This window comes from Biomphalaria glabrata, chromosome 17 (assembly GCF_947242115.1).
Source record: "Biomphalaria glabrata chromosome 17, xgBioGlab47.1, whole genome shotgun sequence".
In the NCBI taxonomy this organism is placed as follows: domain Eukaryota; kingdom Metazoa; phylum Mollusca; class Gastropoda; family Planorbidae; genus Biomphalaria; species Biomphalaria glabrata.
The window spans coordinates 16,572,888-16,592,461 of record NC_074727.1 but is presented as its reverse complement, the minus strand read 5'-3'; the positions used below and the strand labels follow the sequence as shown (position 1 = coordinate 16,592,461).

The 19,574-nt window shown below is 31.0% G+C and overlaps 1 protein-coding gene across 5 annotated transcripts in view; it reads left to right on the top strand.

Annotated features, from left to right (window-relative positions):
- Positions 1-19,092, top strand: part of LOC106058763 (exocyst complex component 3-like) — a 65,325-nt gene extending 46,233 nt beyond the window's left edge. The window contains exons 2-25 of one of the 5 annotated variants that reach the window (XM_056016157.1): positions 167-392; positions 1,265-1,413; positions 1,783-1,839; positions 2,441-2,553; positions 2,719-2,809; positions 3,238-3,344; positions 4,031-4,112; positions 4,408-4,556; positions 4,788-4,901; positions 5,773-5,878; positions 6,097-6,180; positions 6,438-6,511; positions 6,812-6,907; positions 7,255-7,321; positions 7,600-7,692; positions 9,197-9,290; positions 9,483-9,553; positions 10,379-10,545; positions 10,871-10,948; positions 11,814-11,966; positions 12,817-12,922; positions 13,228-13,311; positions 14,650-14,742; positions 15,992-19,092. In XM_056016157.1, the coding sequence (XP_055872132.1) occupies positions 1,282-1,413; positions 1,783-1,839; positions 2,441-2,553; positions 2,719-2,809; positions 3,238-3,344; positions 4,031-4,112; positions 4,408-4,556; positions 4,788-4,901; positions 5,773-5,878; positions 6,097-6,180; positions 6,438-6,511; positions 6,812-6,907; positions 7,255-7,321; positions 7,600-7,692; positions 9,197-9,290; positions 9,483-9,553; positions 10,379-10,545; positions 10,871-10,948; positions 11,814-11,966; positions 12,817-12,922; positions 13,228-13,311; positions 14,650-14,742; positions 15,992-16,075 (2,295 nt within the window). In that variant the 5' untranslated portion in view covers positions 167-392; positions 1,265-1,281 and the 3' untranslated portion in view covers positions 16,076-19,092. Of the gene's footprint in view, positions 1-47; positions 393-1,264; positions 1,414-1,782; positions 1,840-2,440; positions 2,554-2,718; positions 2,810-3,237; positions 3,345-4,030; positions 4,113-4,407; positions 4,557-4,787; positions 4,902-5,772; positions 5,879-6,096; positions 6,181-6,437; positions 6,512-6,811; positions 6,908-7,254; positions 7,322-7,599; positions 7,693-9,196; positions 9,291-9,482; positions 9,554-10,378; positions 10,546-10,870; positions 10,949-11,813; positions 11,967-12,816; positions 12,923-13,227; positions 13,312-14,649; positions 14,743-15,991 lie in introns of those variants that run through there. The other 4 variants (XM_056016153.1, XM_056016152.1, XM_056016155.1 and 1 more) reach the window with 4 other exon arrangements.
- The last annotated feature ends 482 nt before the right edge of the window (positions 19,093-19,574 follow it).

Below are 19,574 nucleotides of genomic sequence, written 5' to 3'. Positions count from 1 at the left end.
ATAGATTACAGACCTATATATTATATTATATTATCCTCCGTGATATAGGTCTGTGATTTAGACTAGATAACATCTATTCACAAATCAATTGTTGATATTACATGGGTAACGCCCATTTTATGGTATAACTCTAGAATCTAGAGTAGAGACTAGACTGTCTACTAAGTACTTAGAGTTGCTTTTTAAATTATCTTTAGACTAATCTAGATCTAGTCATAGATCTATATCTATATAGTAGTATATAGTCAATATATATAGTAGAACAATAATAGTGAATCAATACTAGATCTAGATCCTTTTAAGTAAGGACTGTTAGCAGTTAGGTGAATGAATCTAACATTCTAACTTAAACTAGGACCTAGTTGACCTAGTTACTAGGTAAAGACAGTAAAGTAGGTAACTAGACTAGTTGTCTAGATTCTAGATCTATTATAGATCTAGTATTATATCTATTATAATTTTTTATATAATCTATAAAAAGTATAAATAATGATAATGAAAAATTAATTAATAAGATTAAAGATAATATAATTATAAATATAATAAATGATAATTAAATATTATAATATATAATAATTCTCCAGTTTAACTAGATCTTAAACTTATATTTATTATTAATAATAATATTAATCATAATTAATCTATTCTTACTATTAAAATATAGATTATAGATCCATCCCAGTGGCGCTACAGCCCATGGTCATGGAGTATGATGGAGGGCCCTGGCCTGCTTTAGGACATCTCTCCATTCTTATCTATCCTGTGCTTTATATCTCCATGCCTGGAATTTGAGCTGTCATAGATTTGCATCTACATCAAGAATTATGATATATATAATAATATATATATAATAATTATTAGATCTGTATAATATATACAGTGCATTTTTTTTGTAAAAAAAAAAGGTGCTGGTACTCATCGCAGTGATTAGATGCCGGTACTCAGTGATTGATTGCCTAACTTTTAACTACTAATAAATTAATAACATACCTTAAAATACAAGAAAAGTAATAATAATCATCTACATTTCTGAATCTGGCTGTCAACAACTAGCTCTATTTCAATTAAGTAAATTATGTTTGATTAATACTCTGTTTAAAAGATTCTAGAGCCTAGTCATTTTTATTTATTACAACTATGACCCTTCAAACATTATATGACAAATACTGTTTCATCCTTAATTAATCTGCATTATTTGTCAATATTTTTTAATGAAAATTTCTAAAAAGATGTTGAATCATTTTTTTTTTTAAACTTGATCTAGCACTATTATAACCAACCATGAGTGGAAGTATAGATGATGATGAAGATCCAGAACATTCTCAAGGTCCTGCCCCTGCTCCACTAGACCTTGGTCGCTTGGAGGTGGAAGCAAGACAAGCTGCTGCCAAACATGTCGCAAGTTTATTGCAGGTTCGACCTTATTTCTTTGATCCTATTGACTTCACAGTCCAAAAAAACTACATTCGGATGCAAATAGTATATATAATAGTAAAGAATCAAATCCTTAACTATGTCTTTATTATGCACTAGGTACTCTTCACATTTTAATGTATCTCATAATCTTTTATCATGAATCTGGTTCACATTTTGCTTTGTGTGTGTTAGATAATAGATAACTATTACTTATTGAAATTTTGAAAAAAGATATGTTTAATGTAAAATCTTCTCTGTATTCTTTCCTTGGTCATAATCACAAATGTTAATTATTATATGCTGTCCTAGAAAAAAATTAATACATTAGTTGTAATACTTTTTTTTTTTTTCTATTCATCTCTAAAGAGACCAGATCAATTAGATAAAGTTGACAGTTACAAAAGAAGAGTTGCTAGAAAAAAGGTTGGTTTTTCTTGTGAAACTGTCATCATGTTCAAAGAAGTTTTGTTATGCATTAAGACATGAGATTAATATAGGCTTTTTCATGTAACTCTCATTATATAAAGGAGATGCGTTGGCTTAGTGATAAAGCGCTGGTCAAGACTGGGATTTTTTATTTTGGGATCTTCGGGCACTTCTGAGTCCATCCAGCTTTAAAGGGTACCTGACATAATTTGGGGAAAAGTAAAGGCGGTTGGTCATTGTTCTGGTCATTAACCGTGGACCTCAGAAACAGATGACCTTTATATCATCTGCCTTATAGATCGCAAGGTCTGAAAGGGGAACTTTACTTCTACTTATGATATAAAACCTTATTCTAGGCCAGTTTGCTTTGTTTAATTTATCAAGTTTATAAAGAAAGAATATCTGAACAAGAGACACATATACAGAACTAAAGGTATATTTTAAAATTTTTGATAAAAAAAAAACAATTAGCAACCTTAAATCTTTTTTTTACAGCTAACTGCTTCTAACCTTCTTCATCGTTTGTAGCCCAAATAAAGTGTTTTTATATTTTAATTTTATTATTCTATTATTCAAATATTCTTATGTACATTATAAGGCCTCTGTTGAAGCCATGTTGAAAACCGCTGTGCAGTCTCAATTAGATGGAGTTCGTACTGGACTCAATCAGTTGCAGAGTGCCCTCCAAGATGTCTATCAGATCAAACAAAGGTATTAACAGTATTTTTTTGTCACAGACCTTTCCAAAATTATCATACACTGAGTAAAGTAGCAAATATTACATCTTCTACCCTTTTAAAAATTTATCACTAAGAAAGATTTAATAATTGTGCTAAACATTAACTTTTTTTTATATAAATATTGTTTTATTATTAGCCTGGATGATATAGAGGAGAACTACAGAATCATTGAGCCTCTGCACCAGAAATTAAAAGATCTGAAAGAAGAAAATAATATTTTCTGCCAAGTGAGTATAGAGCAAGATGATAACAATAATGTTTGTATATAAATTGATATTACTTGTTTCAAATTGAAACATTTACAATTAAAAAAAAAAAAAGAAAAGTAACTTACAGATATTTTTTAACCTTAACTTATAGTCTTGCATGTACATTTTATGATAATTCTAACTTAAGTTTTTTTTTTTTTTTTTGTATGGCTCTTGAGTAAAGATGTTTAAATTAGATTTCCAAATATTTCTTGTATTTTCTTAAATTTGTTGTGTTTGTTTTTGTGGTACATTAACTTTACCACTTTCTCAATGCACTCCATTAATTAGTCACTATGTTATACTTAATAACAATTCTATTCTAAGAAGGGTATAATAGTAACAAAGAAACTGCACTGTGGACTATTTTTTTATGCAGTAATCTTTTCATTTACATTCAAAAACAGCTGTCAGCAGCTCAAGAGAATTTGAAGCACATTTTCACTGTACCTGAAAGTGTGGTCAAAACCAAAGAGCTGATCATGGAAGGCAAACTGCTGCAGGCCCACAAACAGTGAGTATTCCTTAGTGCTTATTATAGAAGTTCTGATTGTCACATCTGTAAAACTCTTCATTTTTTCAGCAAAAAGTTTTAGAGGCTTAAACAAAGACGAATTTATTATGTATGGCAAAATAGTTGTGTAAGTTATCTAGATTTACTAAATTAACCTATTTCATTGAGGTTCTTCTGTCAGTCCTTAGTAATAAACAATTTTTTCTTTTATTTGATATTTTAACTTTGTGAAGAAGAGCTCACCAAGATTACAAAGTGATCAGCGTAATAGAGCTGTCCTGACGTTCAAACAATAGCTTAGAGCTGGATAGATTTAAGAGACATCTGCATATCAGCAGTTTTAATTTACCAGTATTTAAACTTGATATGCATTGAAGCAAACAGCAAAACACACTAAAACTCAAGCCTTTAAGAATTACATTTCACATAGGGAAGAGTGGCATTAACTACTTAAAGAGAGCTCAATATGGAATCTCTATATAGACTAGGAATTTTGATTTGAGATTTGACTTAAGCTGACTGCCTAAAGTACCCACATGTCCACAAATAAGATATAATTAGAGTACACTGAACATGCTATAGGAGTATGAAAGATGTGCAGTGTGAAATTAATCATAATAATCATATTTTATAATCAAGACATTTTTAAAATGAATTTATTCTCTTCTAACTTTAATAATTAACAGCCTGACTGACCTTGAGATGTCCAGAGATGACCTTCTGTTGGCCCTACACAAGCAGCCAAATCAGAGTCCCACAGATAAAAATGTAAAACTAATTTAGAATTACGTTTTCAAACCTCTAGAAATATAATTATATTATATTTATTTTTTTGTTTTTATTATATTTCTTCCTTTTTGTGTCTTTTTTTTTTTCATAATTCTATACTAGATTAATTTTTATTGTGAAAATTTGCTCTGTGCAAAATTAGTATATGCCAAATGAATTTATTTATAAAAGTGTATTTTACTATTCATTGTTGTTGTTTTTTTTTTTGGTTCTAAATTTGGTACTTTTTATTATTTTTTTCATGTGATAGTAATATCACTTTGCTTTATTTCAGACACTCACTCATTATTTCTCTGAAGTGCAGACTTTGTCAACAGACCTCGGAAAACAGCTGTGGGTGATTATTCAGAGGACTTTGATGTCTGTAAGAAGAGAGCCTACTCTCATCTGTACAGCACTGCGTATTGTTGAGAGAGAAGAGAGGTCATTATTTAAGATCTTGTTACAGATATTTGTTGGGTTTATATGTTCAAATAATTTCATTTAAATGAATCTGGTTGAGTTTTAGTGAAGATTTTATCATTTTAAAATAAATATTTGGAGGTGTGGTGGCAGAATGGTTAAGCGTTTGGTTTCTGAACCAAGGGTTCCTGGTTCCTGGTGCAGACTGGGATTTTGAATTTTAGGATATTTCAATCACATTTTGCTTTACAGAATGGACAATGCTTGGGCTAAAAAGTGCGACTACATTGGATTCATGCCACCTGGTAGACCAAAGCGATGGCGGTCAAAATGCCTTGAAGTACTTCAAACTTCCATTGCAGCTCGGTAAGGAGTATTTTTCTTTGGATTGCAAAATAAACCTTTGTCGAAGTAGCTATTCAATTCATTATTACATTAAAGAAAGATAGAAGAAATTCATCTTCAATTCCTTTAGATTCATTGGGCAAGTGAATTTAAGTAAGAAGTTATTTCTGTCACTAACATTTCAAATACTTTTATGGGGCGAACTTAGTAGTAACTGTGCTATAGAAACTAGGACTAGGTAATAGTATTATGGAACCAACTAGGTAACTTTTTTTTTGGACCGACTGCATTACAGCCTTACAGTATCAACTACCTAATTAACCTAATTGATATCAGATAATCTATAACACTATCTCATAGTCTCCTTGCTCAAACAGCTGTGAAAATGTTTACATTTTGAAGCAATGTTCCTTTTCTCCAGACCACCAGGAAAGGACAGTCAGAGAACATGTTTTAATAGTGCATTAGCAGAGGAATATTTTAATTCATAAAAATTTTAATGCATTAAATTTCTCTTTTGTACCCCAAGCCAGCAGAAGAGGACATTTCACTGATATTTGTAAATTAAGAAGAGTTTTTTTTTTAAAATCAAAACCTAATATTTTGAATGGATCAATATAGTTTTACAAACATGTGTTGATTGATGCAATTTAACAAACTACTGCTACTGCCTCCTAGATTTTCAAACAATGTGCATAATAGACAATCTATTTCATGCTATAAAATCCTTTATAGGTATCCAACCCCATCACTATAATGTTGTTCAATATATATTATACATTTGTTTGTAATCTAGTTTAAAAATTTTTCCATGGTACATTTTATCTTCTGCCTAATCAAAAACTACCAAAAATTTCTTATATATAATTTTTTTTTAAACATAATCCTACAGTATAGAAGGGAGCCAATTGGAGACTAGAGACCAGGATAAAATGTGGTTGGTCAGACACTTGGAGAACACTCGACAAATCATGATTGATGACTTAAAAGTAGTCAAGGTAAAAACATCATTTTTATTATTCTTTCTAAGCTGAAAAGAAAGGAGGAAAAAAAATAAAAGGATAAGAATTCTCAATGTTCTCCCTTTATTTTTAAATAGATTCATGTACTTTCAACTGCGTAACTTTTAATATTTTTGTTTGCAAAATATCTTTTTGTCTGATTTTGTATTTAGAATTGAGCTAACATTTATTTTTAGTTTTTGTTTTCATTGTAGACACTGCTGCCACCTGTGTTCCCGCCAGAATATGACATAGTCAAGAGATACATCAAAATGTACCACAAGGCTCTGTCTCTTCATGTAAGACTTATTTCATAAATGAATTATGTTTGGAATATAAGACTTTTGCTCTGTTTTGTTTTTTCTTGGCTGTGTTAATTCTATAGTGAACAATAAATTAGAATGTGTTTTAAATAATTTCAGCTTTTATTTAATTGCTACGCTAACATTTTTTGTTTGAATGATTTATTCTTAGATTTTCTTTTGGTCTAGTTTTTATGTTTATTTTTAAAAAATGTTCATGTTATGTCTTGAAATAATAAATCCTGATCACACAGTTAGAAGATCTTATTCAACAAGAACTTGAGGGCAATGAAGTTGTCTCCCTGCTGCAGTGGGTCAAGGCTTATGAGTAAGTGTTTGCCAGATTGATTTGTTTTGTTTTTTTGTCAAAATTTTTTTTGGTAGCTAATGATTTATAATTGAAATAATTTTTTTTAATAAGTAAATATTTGTTAAGGTTAGATTTGATTTATTAAAGAATTATTTAAATATCAAATATTTTTTTAAGAACCAACTGACTTTATTTTATAAAAGTGTAATTAATTTATGGAATGCTTAGCTTCTGAACCTGGGGTCCTGAAAATGGGAATGAAACCAAGTTTTAAAGTGAACCATATATTAATAATTTTTTTGTTTTCTTTTCATTTAGTTCCCCTGATCTTATGCGGCATCCAGAATTAAATATCGATGTCAAAGAACTAGGACCTCTACTAGAAAATAAGTGGATTTCAAGATTACAGAATCAGTGAGTGTCATTGTTATAGTTTTTATGTACAATCCTCCCACCTGATTTGTGACATGTAATCTAAACCTCTTTAGAATTCAAACCTCCACTGCCTTGCTGCTAAACCAAAACATTGGAAAAGCTTTAAGAGTCAACCCTGAGAAATTAAATTAGGAGCTGAAGACCCTTAAACTGGCAGCTTGTTGCCCAGGCTGCCATCTTATTCTCCACAAGCCATAATTGTATTACGACTGACGGAGACCAATAGAAAAGAGTGCATCTAACAAATCTGTGTAACCAATGTAAATTTAAGTTGTGAATATATTTTTTTATCTCTTGATTGAGATCATTTTGATTTTTTTTTTCAGGTATTTGAAAAATATGAAACAAAACATTAATGAATGGAGCAGAAACACTTTACGCTCTGACATGAAGGTTAATTATTCTTTTTAAGTTAACACTAGAATAAGGTCAAGTGTAGTGTGTTTAAAGTATCTAGGGCTGCTATATGCAACACTATTATTTAAAGCCAAAGACTCTCCCTCTTTAAACCAAATTACAGACTTAATGAAGTTCACCCTCTTTAATTTATATTATTGAACATTATTACATTATAGCTGAGCCTCGCTGTTTTTAAAAATATAATTTCATTGACATTTATATTTCAATAGTTTAAAGATTAGTTTAATAATTATTTTAATTTTTCAAACCAGGATTGGATTAGGGATACCATTCCCGACCAAGATGGTAATGGTTATTACAATACCCAACTTCCAGTCATAATATTTCAGATGATGGAACAAAATGTAAGAATTCTTTGTTTCACTATTTTATAAAGTATCAGGGCTAAGATATTTTATTAGTTAACAAATATTTCTTAAAATGAGGACTTGAAATTAAATGACCCTTTCAGACCTTGCCATGTATAGGGCAGATGATTTAAAGGTTATCTGTTTCTATGTCTGACAGCTAACAAGGATGTCATATGGCCAGCACATTGACCAACCACCTTTACTGTCCCCAGCTAATGTCAGGTACTCATAGTTGGGTTGACTCAGGAGAATACTAACAATCCCGAAATTCAAAATCCCAGTTGTCACTGAGATTTAAGCCCAAGATGCTTAGGTTCAGAAACCAATCACTTTAACACTCAGCCACCATATCTCCACCAACAGTAGTGAAATTAGCTAAAATCTAATTCAGCTTCTTCAAAATTTTCAATAAAATTAAAACTGATCTTCTATTTGTCAGAAAATATGAATTTTGATATAATATTTAAAAGTAAAGTTGATAAAAGTTAGCGATACTATAGAATTAATTAATCATCAGTCCATATTAGGATTAAGCAACTTATTTATCTTGCTATTTTTTTTCCCAGTTTAAGAACAATTTTAAATTTGCTTTATAAATAACAACAATTAATTTTCTTATTCACTCATTATTTTGAAGATACTAGCTTTTATCATTTGGCATTTCCCCACTTTTTCAATGGGTCATGTGAGATTTGAACATGGAACTTAAACTTTGTAGCAGAATTTACTGGCTGCTCTGTCCAGGATTGATGATAGCATCTACTTCTTTTAAACATGTGAAATTCAAAAAGCACTTTGATAACCTTCCCTGGACATTGAAGCTCTATGTTAATTGTGCTTCTTTATCTTCATTATTCACTTATTCACACCATCTGGACTTTAGGAAATCTCTATTTTTTGCTTCTTTTTTTTTTCAAGCTATACTGGAAAATGTATGCTCATTATTTAACATTTGTCAAAAAGTTCTATACTAAGCAGTAAACTTGAAATATTAACTTAAAGTCACCAGACTATTAAGGGGGCTGAAGAGCTGAGTACTTGGGAAAGTAAAGGTCATTGTGCTGGCCACATGACACCCTGCTTGTTAACCGTTGGCCATAAGAAACCAATGACCTTAACATCATCTGCCCTGTAGATCGCAAGGTCTGGAAGGGGAACTTTTCTTTATTACCAGGATATTAAGATACAGTAAGAAAAAGTAATATTAAGGTACCAGTAAAATAACTTGCAATTTTTATTCTCCTCATTGTCCCTTTCATTGACACTTTGCTTTGAGATACACAGCCTCCTAATATTTGTTGTTTTTGGCTTCTTTTTTTTTTTTAAATATAAGTCACATTCATCTTGAATATTTTGTTTTGTAAAGGTTGTATATCTTTGTTATACATATTTTTAATGAGGTATAACATTAACTTATGAATGACCTTGAACCTTATTTAGCAGAAACAAAGTTCAAGCTTTTCCATTATTTGTTTGTTTGTTGTTTTTTTCTTCCCAGCTTCAAGTGGCCAATATAATTGGACAAGACCTAGTCAAGAAAGTATTGGAACTTTTTGCAGAAGAGCTCAACCGATTTGCTCATGAATACAGAAGTAATTTTTTTTAAAATCCCATTCTCCTATTTGTTGACTTGTAACTACATTTGGAAAAGCAGAGATTGATCTGATTAATTAAGATGTGCAATAATCTGTATTGTGCCAATGTTACTTTTTTTTTTTTTTCTTGACACAGATTTTTTTCTTTTTGTGTTAGAAAATTATTATTATTATTTTGATTCTCACTAGATGAACTTCAGAATTTTGAAGAGAGACATCTCGCAGACAGAAAAGAGCCCAAATGTTTTGTCCACTATGTGGTAGGTCAATTTTTGTTGTAACAACTGACATGTATTACTAGAAAAAAAAAAGCTTAACTTTTATCTTTAAGCCCTTAAACAAGTGAAATATAAATTTATTTTCTTTTTGTAATTCAAGTCTTCAAATAATAGGGTAAACTAAACATTCACATTTTTGTTATTGGAAAAAAAAAAGAGAAGAATATGAGATCAAACCAGTGGCATTAATGTTAATTATAAATAGCTGTCTATAACTTTCTATGTTTTCCAAACATCTCCATAATATCTATAAATACAAAACATCTCCATAATATCAATCAATACAAAACTTCTCCATAATATCAATAAATAAATAAATCTCCACTATCAATAGAGATGAGAAATATGAGATTAAACCAGTGGCATTCATGTTAATTATAAATAGCTGTCTATAACTTTCTATGTTTTCCAAACATCTCCATAATATCAATAAGTACAAAACATCTCCATAATATCAATAAATGCAAAACATCTCCATAATATCAATTAATTTATAACATCTCCATAATATCATCAATTAATTCAAAACATCTCCATAATATCAGTTAATTCAAAACATCTCCATAATATGTTGACTTCCTCTCCTTTTCCTCTTTTTTTTTTTATTTCAACATGCTTTCACGCCAATTCACATTTTAATCACGCTGCACACTTTGACCAACTTCCAACTTTTGTCCTTTTCCAGTGAAGAGAGTGTAAGCTAATAGAGGAAATTCTAATAAAAAAAAAGGACTTAGTGAATTCAAGTGTTAAAACAAAATATTGAAGAAAGCTAATGAGATATTTGAACATTTTTTGTGTGTACAGATAGCCAATGCTAACAATTGTTTGGCATTTGGTGAGTACATGAAAGAGCTGAGGAAGAGATACATCAAGAATGAGTTTGATGATGAGCATGATGATGACACAGAACAGATCAGGAAGGACATGTTTCAGCAGCTGACTGACCGCTTCTTGTCACTCTCTAAATTTTGGTAAATACTTAAAATGGCACTTTTTTGGATTTTGTTCTTGTATTTGAAAATATTTACAATGTTTTCAACCTTCCTTTATCAAAATCAGATTCTTATCACTATTTTCAAATAAAAATCCACTTATCATTTTTGGGCAATTTTAAATAATATAAAGTCTCTTATGACATATCAACTTAAGAATGAAATACTAATATAAGACAAGTAAGATTTGAAATGTTGTCTTTTCAATATTATTTTTCCATTATATTTATATAATAACTTTTCTCTTAATTCTCATTCTTCTTTTATTGTTTATTGACCAACTTGTTTATACTTTGTTTACCAGCTGCGATATTGTATTAGAGGAACTTTTCATTGACCTGAGAGACAGCAATTGTCTTAATGAGCTCATGACTAGAAATTGGTAATAAATAGTAGCTAAAATATTTTATTAATATCATCTTATAAGCTAGAGACATTCCTTCAACTTGATGCCTACCTGGTCGTGGGGTATCAGCACTAAAATGACATTCGTTGGTCACATTGGTCACAGGTTTATGCCCTGCCCGCTGCCATCCCCTGTTGTCCTTCAGGAGACTTGGATTAGGATGTAGATTGTCTTCAGCTCTGAAGGAACATCCAAAACATGTAAAACATTTTACAAACAAACAAATGTAGCCAAATGATTTGTAGCTAAAACAAAGAACAAAAATTGGGTGGGCTTGATTGGATCCTTTGATATAAGTCTTAAATCCTAATTGTTATTTTCTCCTGCCTCTCTGCAGAACATTTTAGCTATGACCTTCCAAATTGTATTAGTATCATCTTATAAGTTACAGGCATTACATCCTACACTTATACCTATACATTAATCTAGTAGTGCATGTTAATTAAAGATATAAACTCAACCACATCATTGGTTTTCCTGGTTGATTCAGGCAACTTGTTCCATGCTCTAATGGCACTAGGAAAGTAAGAGCACTTATTCAAATTAGTCCTAGCATATGGAATAAGATAAGAAACAGAGCTTATACAAATGTATCTACAGTCAAATCCAGACCATCAGGTTTTTAGAATCAGAACAATCACTACTTATTGTGGCCTGATTAATCAGATCTGACTGTATAATGTAAAGTTAATCACGTCAAACAGTATTTAAAAGAAGCTTGCTAATAACAAAAATATTGTTTACAGTTCTTTTTTTTTTTTTAAACTTAAATTTTATAGTTAATTTTTCATTCATCAGTAAAAAATTCATGTGTTGTCTTGTTTGTCTTTAAACCTGTCAGGATGGCCAACTCTAGCTCTGTAGAGACGATCATTGCCACTTGGGCTGACTATCACCAAGACTTTCTTCATTTAAAGCCAGAAATGTATGAGATCCTGCTAGCTAAAGGCATGCAGAGAATCATTAAGGAGTATGTTAAGGCCCTACTCTCCAGGTAAGCTGATGATCACAATGTCATTAAATTAACCTCATACCTCATTAACATCGTAAAATATCATAACCTTGTACAATATTATTAACTGTTTCTTTCCTAATTAACGATACCATTGTTGATTTGACCCCATTAAATTAACTTTTGGTTTTATAAACATGTATTTGCGTTATATAAAAAGAGCATGCATTCTCTAATTATTCTATATCAAAAGTAACGTTTTCTGATTACAAACAAAAATATTATTGAAGTTTAATCATAATAGGGTAGAATGTACAAATGTAAAAAAGGAACAATTCTGTCAGAACATGGAAAATAATTACGGAGATAAAGAGTTAGCATTGTACAATTTCATCTAACCTTTGTAAATTCTTATAAGGGAAAAAATCAAACTATTAGGTTTTATTTTACTTTAGCTTTGTTTCGTTTTATAAGTTCTTCAGAAATATTCATCTGAAAAACTTTATTTTTTTTATTGCTTTTAATATGATGGTAAAGTGGTAAAGCAATAGGCTTCTCAATCTAGGGATCATGAGTTAGAATCCCATTGAAGACTGTGATTTTGAACTTAGGATTTTTAGGATGTCCCTGAGGGCATCCAACTCTAATGTTGGTACCTGACATACGTTGGAAAGTAAAGGCAGTTGGTCATTGTGATGGCAAAATGACGCCTTTGTTAACTGAAGGTCAGAAACAAATGGGGTTAACCTCATTTCCCCCCATAGATATCAAGGTTCTAAAGGGGTACCCTTACTATTATACATAAAGATTATGTGAGATTAATATTTACAGTTTTAAAAGTATTTTGACATTTTAAGGAGCTGGTGAAAGAAAATAATGTGTTTGTTTACAGAAAGTTGTCATTTAAAAACTATGAGGAGAGAAAAATGTCAGCAGAGAAAATTGTTTCAGAATCTGAACAAATCAAAGCTCAGTTCACAGACATGTCTTCTAAATTGGTAAGGTTCTTCTAATTAGAAACAAAAAAATTATAATTACATATTATTTCATTTAACGGATTAAGAAAAAATAGTTTTGCTGTGGCCAATCCTAAGTCTCCTATCTTACTCTGAGATTTGTACAGATGGCTCAAGACTTAATACAATAGTTCTATTTAATGAAGACTTAATACAATAGTTCTATTTAATGAAGACTTAATACAATAGTTCTATTTAATGAAGACTAAAATGTTACCTACTTAATATCAGCCATTCGTTTCTAAAAGCCTTCACTTTAGTATTTTTATAACATTATACCATACTAGGATGTTTCCTTGTTTGATGTTCTGCCTGCCATGGCTGAGGGTTTGAAACTCAAAGACAGCTCAATGCTTGCCCTAGAAATTATGGTAAGTGTTCTTCTTCTTCTTCGTTCTCATTTTTTATGTTGGAGTGTTCAGAAGACTAGACCAATACATGAGATGAACTGCGCAGTGGTTTCCAAATCAGGGAGCTCTCCATATAGTTTTCTTTCCATTGGGTTGTTTTGGGGCCAGTGTCTTGTACAGGCTTCTTGGTAAAGAGAGCAGTTTTGGAGGACATGGTCGGCATTCTCTGGTGCCACTCCACATGAGCAGACCTCACTGGTTCCAATTTTGAGCTTGTGGTACATGTGTTGTTGCATTCTGTTGTGTCCTGTCCTAAGTCAAAAGATTAGATGTTGATCTTGTCAGGATAGCTTATAGTAAGCATCATCTTTTTTGTGATTTGGATGAGAGCTCGTCCATTTCTCATTTATTTTATTTATGATTAATTTCTTGTGTATAGAGTGCAGAGTTTAATTGAGAGTTTGTTCTCCCACTCTTGGCGAGTGTGTCAGCCTTCTCATTTCCTTCTAGTTGTATATGAGCTGGATATCCATTGAATTACAGTTTGTTTTGCTGTTGATGTTGAGCTTTGTAAGTGCTGTTCTGAGATTTTTTATATAAGAGGAATCCGAGTTTTGCAAGCTTTGAGAGTTGTTTTCGCATCGGTGTGAAAGACAATCTGACTGTGTGGGGTACTTGGATGATTTGCTAGCATGGTAGCAGCTAGTGCTAGTGCTTCCCTTTCTGCTCTGTAATTCTGCTTATCTATTTCTTTTACAGAACAGAAAAAAAAATTATTTATAAGAAAAATATGAGAAACATACACTAATTTGATTGTCATTATGAATTTTTAAAAATCTGAATAGGAGTTATCTTTACTGATATTTAAAAGCTTTTTACAAACAACTTTAAGTGTATTAAAAAAAAAAACATTATTGGTGATTCCACTTATCCTTCAGGAATAGTATGGATTGTGTCTGATTTTGTTCTTACACTACGTACCTTTAGCATAATTAATAGAAGTTAGAAGTTAGTTTTGTCTTAGATAAACATTTTAATCCCTTGTAGAATTATTTGTTTTAATCTAAAAATATTCTGCATGTGCATAAGTTTATTATTTTTTTTACCCATGATATTAATAGAGATAACAGCAGTATTAGGACAAATTCATGTTAATTAAAGTGTACAATATTTTTTTTTTCCTGTAATGTCTTTCTTTACTTTTGTCATATGTAAACTACACAAAATCCATTGGTCACATGTAAGGACACTGTTTTAAGCAGTTATAATGATAAGCAGTTAAAATGTATTTGTTGATTACAAAAATGATGCTATTTAAAAAAGTTTACCATAGTAACTGATAATGGTTTGCTTTTCTAGGGTTTTGCCAAGAAATATCCTGACATACGTCTGGAACAGCTAGTTAATTTAATCTTATGCCGAGGTGATATAAGTCGATCTGATGCTAGACAGGTAATTTCTTTTATTGACTTAAGCTTTTAACACAAATGTAATTTTTTTTTTTTAACTTTAAAGCCTCATCCACATCTCAATAGTTTTCAATTAAAGTCTACAGGTCAAATAAAATTTACATATTGATTGAGATTCACAATTAGGGATTTCAAAGAACAAAGATTTCTTTGTAGAGTATATGAAATATTAAAAATATTTTAAAGTGTTAAAAATCAAATATTCTTCCAAACCTAAAATGTTTAGAAACATTTGTATTGCATGTCTATTGGAACAAGCCATATTAAATGAAGCTCTCCTTCCAGATGTTTATGTTTATGTAAAGGTGTATGTTCAAAAGAACAGACATTTTTGTATCCATTTCATTATGCATAACCTTCACAACACTTTACAGAAACTTTTGTATTCTTGTCATAACCAGTAGAATAAGTCCTGTGTTCAAATCTTGGTGAAGACTGGGATTTTTAATTTTAGGATCTTTAGGGCACCCCTGTGTCCACTCAACTCTAGTTGTGTACCTGATATCTGACATTAGTTGGGGAAAAATAAGGACTGTTAGTCATTGTATTGGCCAAATGACACCCTTGTTAACCATGGGCCATAGAAACAGATGACCTTTACATCATCTGCCCCATAGATCGCAAGGTCAGAAAGGGGAAATTTACTAGTTGTATAAGAGTTTAAACTTTTGGAACACTTTTCTTAGCAACATTTGAACTTCTACAGTACAACTTTTCTTAGGGCATAATGTAGAGTCTGGGACTGAGTGGCTTGGCTGTGAAACTAAGGGGCTAGAACTCAAGTCCTTATAGGGACAAGTTGTTTATTTGTTGTTTTTTTATTCCAAATTTAACTTAAACTGAGCTGTTTTTGCTTAACAATCAAAATGCATTATGAATCTTCTAATTCCCTTACCCCACATAAAAGACTATATTTTGAAATTATATAATACCATGGTGACACTCTATTCATAAATGATAACAAAATCAATGTTCCATCATCAGCCAGTGGAAGAATGTCTCCCAGTACCATTTGGATCCCCGCCTTAACTTTAAGAAATCCTTCACCCTAACCCTTCCTAACATCAAGATTGCCTTATTAGTATTAGTCTATGTACAAAGTTTTGAAGTAGTGCATGTCTGTAAAAAAAGATAGGAACATAAATGTATGTTTTTAGCATAGAAACATTACATCACATTATAGACAAGAAAATGTACAATAGTAAAAGCTGATTTTATTTCCTTGTTTCCAGCTGGCTGTGGACACCGTGGGCGAGGATGATGCATCACAGGCTAAACCAAAAGGCATTTTCTCAGAAATAGCAACCTCAGGCTGACATGTTTTCATTGAGATCACATTCGTTTTGGTTCAACTCCAAATACTTTTAAATAGTATTGATTCTTGTTTCAAATAAAATGAAAACCTCATAGCATAAAATTTCTCAGGACAACTTGAATGATCAGTTTGTTCAATCCAAAATTTAATAGAGCATCAAGTGGAATAAACCCAGGCACTAAAAACTGGACTCTGCTCTAGATAAAAGAAAATATAGATAGATAAAATGCTCTGGATAAAAGAAAATATAGATAGATAAAATGCTCTGGATAAAAGAAAATATAGATAGATAAAATGCTCTGGATAAAAGAAAATATAGATAGATAAAATGCTCTGGATAAAAGAAAATATAGATAGATAAAATGCTCTGGATAAAAGAAAATATAGATAGATAAAATGCTCTGGATAAAAGAAAATATAGATAGATAAAATGCTCTGGATAAAAGAAAATATAGATAGATAAAATGCTCTGGATAAAAGAAAATATAGATAGATAAAATGCTCTGGATAAAAGAAAATATAGATAGATAAAATGCTCTGGATAAAAGAAAATATAGATAGATAAAATGCTCTGGATAAAAGAAAATATAGATAGATAAAATGCTCTGGATAAAAGAAAATATAGATAGATAAAATGCTCTGGATAAAAGAAAATATAGATAGATAAAATGCTCTGGATAAAAGAAAATATAGATAGATAAAATGCTCTGGATAAAAGAAAATATAGATAGATAAAATGCTCTGGATAAAAGAAAATATAGATAGATAAAATGCTCTGGATAAAAGAAAATATAGATAGATAAAATGCTCTGGATAAAAGAAAATATAGATAGATAAAATGCTCTGGATAAAAGAAAATATAGATAGATAAAATGCTCTGGATAAAAGAAAATATAGATAGATAAAATGCTCTGGATAAAAGAAAATATAGATAGATAAAATGCTCTGGATAAAAGAAAATATAGATAGATAAAATGCTCTGGATAAAAGAAAATATAGATAGATAAAATGCTCTGGATAAAAGAAAATATAGATAGATAAAATGCTCTGGATAAAAGAAAATATAGATAGATAAAATGCTCTGGATAAAAGAAAATATAGATAGATAAAATTGAATTTTATGTAACTAATATTTTACTTATACATGCATTAATTCATGGTTGTAAAACAACGACCCTCACTGAAAAAGTAAAGTATGATTTTGCAGCATGTGGTGACCAACATGCAGTCAAGCAATCGAGGCACTAGTAGAAAGAACAAAAGGCTTTAGTCTACTTATATTCAGCGTCCACATCTATTGGACATTTTCATGCATGGTGGTCAATCTAGAAACATTTTTGGTGGATCTGGTAGTGGGGATAAGTTTTTTAAAAAGATGGATGAGAATGTTTTGTGCAATTGTTTAGTACTGTAGAATTAAATTTTCTGAGCTTTTTCCTTTGAAGCACAAAATAATTTCAATATGGAGGAAGCATTATGACTAGTGTTAATATAGGTGATTTGATACGAATATAAACTGCCACACATTGAGATTTTATTAAAATCTTAACTCAATTGTTTTTTTTAGTTGGCGACAGTAAAGCTCAATTTAGCATCCTTGACATTGTTTAGTTCAACAAGGAGACTTTTTTTTTTCCTCTCTGCCAAATTCGAAGTGAATTTCACTGTAATCAGAACCTGTTCATGAACATTTCTTATATTTTGGAATGATAATATCTTTAAATTTAACAGTAGTATATGTTTCAGTCTGCTATTCATCATTTGTGTTTATTTTATTTGTTAGGTGCATTCTTATTAAAAGTAGACACATACATGTATCTATTCTAGGGGAGTTGCTGAGTAGTAAAGCACTTGGCTTCTGAACTGAAGTATCTTGGGTTCCAATCCTGGTAAAGATTATGATTTTGAATATCATAATTTTTATATGCTTCCCTGAATGCACACAACTCTTATGTTTACTTGAAATTAATTGTAGAAAAGTAAAGGCGTTTGGTTGTTGTGCTGGCCACATGACACCATTGTTAACCTTGGGCCACAGAAACAGATGACCTTTACATCATCTGTCCCATAGAAGGGGTACTTCACTTTTTTAAAATCTAAAACTCCTTCTTTTGGGACTGAAGATGAGCGCTTTTTCTTTTATCAATAACTTAGAAGCTTATTACATTTTGGACTGAGCATTATCAAGTTGGTTTATGTTTGAGGTGTTGTTTTGCTATCTATTTGCTTCATAGCCAGGCCCTCACAGCTTCATAGCCAGGCCCTCACAGCTTCATAGCCAGGCCCTCACAGCTTCATAGCCAGGCCCTCACAGCTTTCTGCAAAGAGGCCCTTTCTAGAGCACATTTTGTTCTAGATAGATGTGTTGATGTCACATTCTAGGAGGGGAATACCCAATCGTTCATGCGACTGTGAACTTCTGTTGCATGGCTCCACGTAGATAATTTTATAAGATAATCATCAGTCATAGGAACAATCTTACCTTGGCATAAATGCTGCCAACTGTGACCTTTGGGGAATAACATGATCTGGTGTGTGTGATTTTGTTTCTTCATCTATGTATTTTTTGTAAACAGTTTTGAGGAAAACAGTGCATCTGTTGTTTTATATCAGTAACACTTTATTGTAGTACTATCTAGCCTTCTTTTTAAGTTGGGTTTTAATTAGTCATATAGTAGAAGTTGCCAAACTTGAAAGCTTCTTCAATCTTACTTACAACCTGTCACTCCTATCGGAATATGGGGCAGCCAACAATGGATCTCTTTAGTCCCATGTCCTGGGCCATCTTGTTCCAGGCGTAGCCAAACTTTAAGGTGCCAGCCTCTAATTTATACAACCAAATTTATTTTTTAAAATATGAATTTAGGTCTTACATTTATTCAATGATTTGTTTATTGTGAATTATTAGTTACATGTTATTTGATTGTCCCTTACTTGGTTGGAAATTATAAAGAGACTAGACTAACAAAGACTCAATTGACATTCCCATAACTCAATAAATGAAAGAGTTCTCTTGTAGGATAATTTGTTTTTGTTGTTTTGTTGCTTTAAAAATGTTTTTATTTTATTATTAATTCTTGTTTTAAATTATACAGTCTTCACAATTGCTCAGATTTAAACGGTAATTAAAATGTATTACACATATGTGCCTTTTCATAGACAAATGCTATAGCAGCAATATTCTTAAGCAGTCTAGTGAACTAAAAAACTGATATTTCAAAAACAGCGATGATCCAACATAAATACAATTCTAGACAGATTTATTTTGTAGTGACCATTAATGTGCACAGAATTTGATTGACTGATTTCTCAAAAATAGTTTCCTTAGTCATTTGACGTAGCAAGTTTGTATTCTTTGATTTCAACAATGTTTTGAAAGAATCAAAAGTTTAGAATGATAGAGTCATTTGATGATATTTAAATGTAGCCAACAGAAGTACAAGTTCACTATGTTGTTATTGGATTACTAGACTTTCCTAAGGCTATTGGGTACGAATTAT